General features: G+C 36.1%; 1 protein-coding gene across 1 annotated transcript; it reads right to left on the reverse strand.

Moving 5' to 3' along the window:
- Nucleotides 1–3,094: 3,094 nt before the first annotated feature.
- Nucleotides 3,095–5,389, reverse strand: LOC140148475 (probable G-protein coupled receptor No18). Its single transcript, XM_072170454.1, is given in 2 exon segments — nucleotides 3,095–4,997; nucleotides 4,999–5,389. Coding segments are annotated over 2 exon segments (1,167 nt in total). The 5' UTR covers nucleotides 5,281–5,389; the 3' UTR covers nucleotides 3,095–4,112.
- Between the last annotated feature and the right edge of the window lie 1,802 nt (nucleotides 5,390–7,191).

A 7,191-nucleotide genomic window follows, 5' to 3' on the forward strand; every position in this document is an offset into this window, starting at 1 on the left:
TTGGGTTACATTGATTTAAATGTACGCTGTGACGTCATATTTTGACAATTGCTACAAATGAGGTGTCAAAATGCGCAGAATCAGAAATAAATTCTGCTTCCAACGCATTTTACAGATTTGTAATACAATCGCCCGTTGTTGAATAAAGGCCATTATTTAAGGGGGCTTAGTTACTTTTTTGAGATGTTTATTATCTCGTATATGTTAATTGTTATAGATATTTAAGCCAAGAGGATTTTACACGATTGACCCAATTTAATAAGACTTTGCAAAGAAGAAACATTCGACACCATAGTTTCGATATCTCCTGACATTTATTTGTTTCTCATTTAATCACATTTTATACTGGTAGCATTTCTCCCAAAACGAAAAATACATTTGTGCTCGATGCAATGCACATTGTATTGAAAATTCGTATATGAAATTACTTTCATTAACTTGGTAACATATTTAGACACGCAAACTGTTCTGGGCATTTTCAATGTTTTGATTCCCTATTAATAAAGATTGCTAATAATAGCTAACACACGTTCCGTTAATTGCCCAAAACTGTTACAAATGGTGAACAAAATGCCCTGAATAGCTTGTGGATTTATTCCTTCTGAATGATTTGCATTGAAAAGCTTTAATGAATACTACTGCGTTTGAAATGTGCTCAAGTGCTCTGAAATGTTGTCATAACGGCGTGCTTTTAAACTAGTTTTATTCTGACCTTCTTAAACGGTAAGGTCATAATGATCAGGGATTGTTCTACGATCTGCCGAGTTATGAAGACTTTGAAATTAACGGAATCTTGTCTGCAATTCAAAAGCAGGAAGTGATAGAGTGAATAACCTGCTAGCTATATTTTCCCATCGGGAATCTTGCCACCACTTGCACGACGGGCAAGACTTAATAACTAAGCTGATCTCTCTGCCTCTCTCAGTCTCTCACTCTTTATGTCCATTCTAACCTACATTATTCATCAGAATACAAGAAACAATATTATGAATTAATCACACCCAACTCTTTTCAGTGTTTCTTTCTTATCGATAATGGATGTAGGTTGTTGCCAGGTCTGAATTGATATATGTATTTGGATTTCACTATTGCGGTAAAACAGTCATTACCATGCACGAGAAGCATAGCAGCGTTTATTATATTTATGGATATTTAGAACCAATAATATGGGCATGTTAGCTTTATTTTCAACATTTACAAACGATTGCGAGTCATTATTAGTGATGTTAAGCCGTAGCAGGAATGTCCCGAAAAGTAATACTTGTTTTAACTTTCCAACAACAAGCAGTAATAAAGTCCTTTTCTCTTTGTCTCCATGTAAAAATGTTTACAACCTTTACAACTGTGTTTCCAATCTACGATGATGTTAACATTGCATACTCTATTTACTTACATACACTGAATTGCTTAAGTGAAACTGAAACATGATATTAGCACAGTCTTGACAATCATTTGAAAGGTGTACAAGTACTCTGAAATATTGTTATAACTGTGCACTATTTTTTTATAACCTTCCTAAACCTTAAGGTCATAATGACCAGAGGATTGTTCTACGACCTGCCGAGTTGTGAAGACTTTGAAATTAACGGAACCTTGTCTGGAATTCAAATGCAGGAATAGAGAGAGTAAATGACCTGCTAGTTATGTTTTCCCATCGGGGATTGCTAAATCTTGCGACCACTTGCACCACGGGCAAGACTTAATAACCAAGGCGATCTCTCTGTCTCTCTCAGTCTCTCACTCTCTCTGTCCATTCTAACCTACATTATTGATCAGAATACAAGAAACAATATTATGAATTAATTACACCCAACTCTTTTCAGTGTTTCTTTCTTATCGATAATGGATGTAGGTTGTTGCCAGGTCTGAATTGATAAATCCACACATTTGGATTGTATAATATTGCTTCCATTACAATGATTACTATTTAATGTAAGCTAAGTTTGTCTGCAATTCAAATGCATTATGTAGTAATGAAGAGAGTGAATAACCTACTAGCTATTTTTACCCATCGGGTATTATATCTAGCGACCACTTGCATCAAGGACAAAGACTTAATGACCAAGCTGCTCTCGCTCTTACATTCTCTTTCGTTCTTGCTCTCCCCCTCTCTCTCCTTCAGTCTCTCACCCTCTCTGTCCATTCTAAATAATAGCCAAATCATGAATTACATATAACCATCAAAATCACATATAACTCTTTTCAGGATGTCTTATTGATATGATTGAAGTGGTCTGTTGCCAGGTACAGATAAATTACCGCGCAAATAGTCTGAACTGATAAGTCCACATCATTTTGGATCGTATAATTGCTTCCATTACCATGATTACTATACAGCACTGTATACTGTGTTGTTTCCTAAATGTAACTGAGTTTGGCCATTTAAAATGCGAAAGTCTATACGAGTACCATGTTGTGTGAATCATGACAGTAGCTTTTTGAGGATATAATTTGCCTTGAAAGATTCAAGATAATGTGTTTCTATGGTCGTGGTGTTCTGTTGTTTATCAGATCACTTGACGATATTAACATGTCTAAAGCTGCAGCACTGCATCAATTTAAATCATAAAAATGTTCTTCTGTTATTCAAAATTATATTAGTGGCTTATACACACGTTTCTTGAATACAATACAACGGCGAATTTCATTAAGGGTTTTTTATTTATTTATTTATATTTGCATATAGGTTATGCGCTTTTATTTTATTAGAGGTTGTTTGTGCCTGCCGTCTCATTCTCACGACAATAATGCAAAAACGAAATTTACAAGTCAAACATAAAAGCATTTTCAATAGTCTTTGGAGAATATGAAACCCTTCCGAGTCGTACTCAAGATTAAAGGGCGACGAAAATCTGATGTCGACCTACCATATATAAAGTACATTATTATATTTTCTCCTTGACTAAGGATCTGCTGGTAAGGTAAGGACGGATGTATTGTCAATGTAATTGTAATGTAAAAGCACTTCATGTAATTTAATGCATCTTAGTTTGATGCCATGTCAAATGTTAACTATAATAAAAACGGTTTCCAATATACAAACACACACCGTGTTTTTTTAATTTGGTAATTTTTCTTTCAATTAATGTAACTTAGTAACTCAAAAGCTGTTGTCATGATTAAGTAACAATGATAAAACAATAAGAAAATTCATTGCAAATATTTTATATTCAAATATAACTTTGCCGAATTATCACAAATTAATTAACCCGCAATCTTCTACTCCAAATTATAGTAAAACACAGAGCCATAAATATGCCACGATAACAAGTGAAAATAAATGACATTTCCACATCCTTGACAAATACGCTTGGCCAACAAATACTCTTCATCTGATATTCACTGGCGCCATAAGCTACCTGAGTTTGCTGGCCACAAGCATCAGGTATACTATACACGATAACGTCAAAATACTTATCTGACTTAAGATCTTCAGTATATCAACGGCAGCTCAGAGTAATATATATTTAAGTGAAATGTATAAGAGATGTTATTCTCTCGAAGAGGGCTAAGATTCCAACTCTCAAGTGAAATGCAATGGTTATCACGTTGTTTTCAAGTCTGTCATGATTAAGATTTTGAATGGGAATTCTTATTATTAAATGATGGCATGAAAAGAATATATCTTTGCATGAACTCTTTATATATTCTCATATTTCAGACACTCTATTTAGATATTTTGAAACATGCTATCCTCTTTACGGAATAAACATGATTGTTAATCCAGCAACCACAAAACGTTTTCGTAATCTTTTAAAAGGGTTCACAATTTCATATTAATATAAAACATTGTGGTATAACGTTATTCTTGAAAGTGTCGACAAATTGTTTTCAAACGTTTGCAACAAATATTTACAATAGCATTTTCACAATATTGTGAAAAAGACATATTTTATTTTTATTTTTAAAAAGGTGATAATTAAAGTAACAATGTTTTAAAAGCGTAATTGTGTTTGCTGGGAGCATGTGATGCCGTACTGTGGAGGACAACATAACAAAAATAATAATAACATAATATTGTGCATGGGCATTTGATACTATATACATATATCGGATGCATATGGCGTTGAAGATATTTGCATAATTTACTGCCATATTGTACTTGCAATGTCTCATAATTTACCGCAAAACAAAATCTTTCTAAACGCGTTTCTAAAATCTTTGTTGAATATCGTATATATCGCGGGATTTGCAACCGAATTACACCAACCAAGCCAAGTTATTACTTGAAATGCAAATATTGAGATATGACATTTATTATTGCAAGCTCCAAGCAGGGTGTTCATGAAGAAAAATGGTAGCCAACATCCTATGAATACTCCAACAACAATAGCCAGTACAATGGCAGCTCTTCTTTCCCGAGCCACGGATATCTTCTCATAGTCTGTTGTTGCACTAGATGCTACTGCAAGTGACGGTTGGTGGTTATTCAAATTGTTGTTGTTCTGTGTATCATCAGGTGTATCTGATGTGTCATTTTGTGAACAATTCGCTGTGTGCTCTTGAACGGTAAATACCCGATTGTCAGCAGAAGTTGTTTTAGTTCTGTGATGAGTTGACGCACCTCTTTGAGTAGTTGCAGCAGCTTGAACTTGAAAGGGAGCAACCCTGCGACGGGAATGCTTCCGAGCAGCCATAAAAATATGATAATAAACGATGAGTACAATGATACAAGGAACATAAAAAGATATCACAGATGAAATAATTGCAAATATCGGTTCAATGTTTAAAACACATTCTTCAGTTATCGCTGGGTCGTAGCCACCGACGAATATTAGAGCTGGTATTGAAAGTACAATGGACATAGCCCATGCAGCTGTAATGCCGGCAAAGGCTAAGAGAGGCGTTCTCTTTTTAGCGTACCAAATGGGTCTTGTTATCGCTAGAAATCTGTCTGTAGATATTAAACAAAGATTCCAGATTGATGCTGTACACATGAGTACATCTATAGCAACCCATAGATTACAAATCCAAGCACCAATATCCCAACTGCCCCCCGTTGATTTCCTGGTACAAGGCAAGCGGCATTATCATTGCACATACTAAAGTATCACTGACTGCCAAAGACACTATGTAGTAATTTGCCACTGTTCGAAGTTTGGGTATTTTGAATACGGCAATACATACGAGAACATTTCCAACGAATCCAAAGACAATTAAAACTGGCAGAATGATCATTTGTCCGATGCGAAATACAAATACATGTCTATCCTCCGTTTGTTCACTATAAGTTAAATATTCTATCTCTGTGGCATCTTCCGCATATGTTGAGTTATCCATTTTTGTTATGCTACGTTACACGATCGATCGACAATCTTTGATTTTTGTAACTTGAAGTTCAGGTATCATTATCGCATGAAGTAATCTCATCCTGTGCATTCAGCAGTACTAGCTATAGACTGGCCCCCAGTCTCGGTTCGGTTCCATTTTTGGATAATGTAACAATAAATAATTACATAATGCCCTATGAAAAAAATGCCAAAGTCCTCTACCCCCCCCCCTTATTTTCTTCAATGCCAAAACCCATTCCTCTTCATCCACAAATCGACGCCACTAATTACACCCACCACAGTCAACCATGCAGCAATATAGAAATATACTCGTATTATAAGTGAACGCGAAAGTCCATTGAGCGCTGATTCCTCGACTGGTCCAATCTGTTAGAGATCTCACTTCCAAATATTCGTTCAACGAAGCACGGTGATTCCGATGTCAATTACGAAAGCCCCGCCCCAGTTTCAATTCAAATATGGTAGCACAAAGCTATGCCGCGGGATGTGACGCAAGATCGGATGGGACACTTGTCAACAACTGAGAGGTATTGAGCTCAAGTGGCACGCATCTGATAGACCCATGGTACGCGCAATAATAAAAGGCAACCACTCGACTCGGACTTAGGCCTATTGTCCATATTGCGTATATTATCGCGTGCGGTTTGCAAATGTTTGCACATTATTTAGCTAGGGAAGCCTTTTCAAATATCCCCGCGCTGCCAAGCTGCGTTGAATCCGTTGATTGGTCGGATACAATATCGTTGTTTAGTCGCTTACACAAACGTTAATGTAGTGAAAACATGGACGTGGTATATAGAAAGATTGCGTGACTCCAAATCCGTAAAAGTGAACTCCCAGCATTTTGTGGGAACTGGAAGTCAAATTGCTTACAGACTGGGAGGGTCCATGTATTGGGTTGATTTTTAATGCTATGTAATCTACATTACCAGTCGTTCTCCATGGACCCGAGGGAGGGTCTATACTAGCTAATACCAGGAATCTTTAAAAGAATTTGTAGCGCAAATGAATGTTCGAAATGATCTACATTCTATTGTGTAGCATACATTATAATCCTCTCACGACACTCCCACTGCAGATTACCCACCGGGCAATTCAATTGAAACGGTGACACAAAAACTCATTAACAGTTTCCAATTAAGTTTTCAACACGTGAAGAGATACCGCGTTTGCATATTGGTAAATGAAACATCGTAATAATCCCACTGGCATTGAGTTAATTTAACTTAAATCACAAGGCGAATTGGGAAGAACAAACACTGTGAAGAAATCAAAATAGATTTTGAACCAGTTAATTTGCACGTTTTGCTTCAGTCCTTGTAAAATTCCAGTACGGATGAATGACTATGTCACGTTTAGTAGGTTGGCTCAATCGTGTATATAAGTCATCAACACTGGCAAGTAAGCAAGCGAGCGGCCCAACCTTTTCGTCATGTGTCTATTGTAATATTAGATACTAGAGTGCCTTTGCCATTTTACGCACCGCCTCGCAGGTAGTGGCGCTCTCTACATGCCAATGACGTAAAAGAGTAAAGACTGGAAGCAAAATTAGTTTCTATTTGACAAAATAAATTGAGTGTTCTGATACATTATAGCTCAGATATCGCTACCTAACAGTCGTGACGACCTACATTGCTGTGATTAACAGGTGATCTTAGAGAATATGAATGCTGTTACATAAAACAATATAAATTATCATCGATGAATATTAGTAAGAGAGTTTAAATTTTAACCTTATTAGAGTTGTAAACTTATACTTCTTACAGCAAATGTTTGTCATACAGAAGAACCTGAATCATTTTAATTTAAACATCTTGAAATGAAAAAGAAACTCTCAATAGTCTTTGAATGTCATGATGTTTTTTTGTGCTTACGTGTTTGAAGAAGTACGTTTTGCGCT

The sequence above is a fragment of the Amphiura filiformis genome, chromosome 3 (genome assembly GCF_039555335.1).
Source record: "Amphiura filiformis chromosome 3, Afil_fr2py, whole genome shotgun sequence".
NCBI classification, from domain to species: domain Eukaryota; kingdom Metazoa; phylum Echinodermata; class Ophiuroidea; order Amphilepidida; family Amphiuridae; genus Amphiura; species Amphiura filiformis.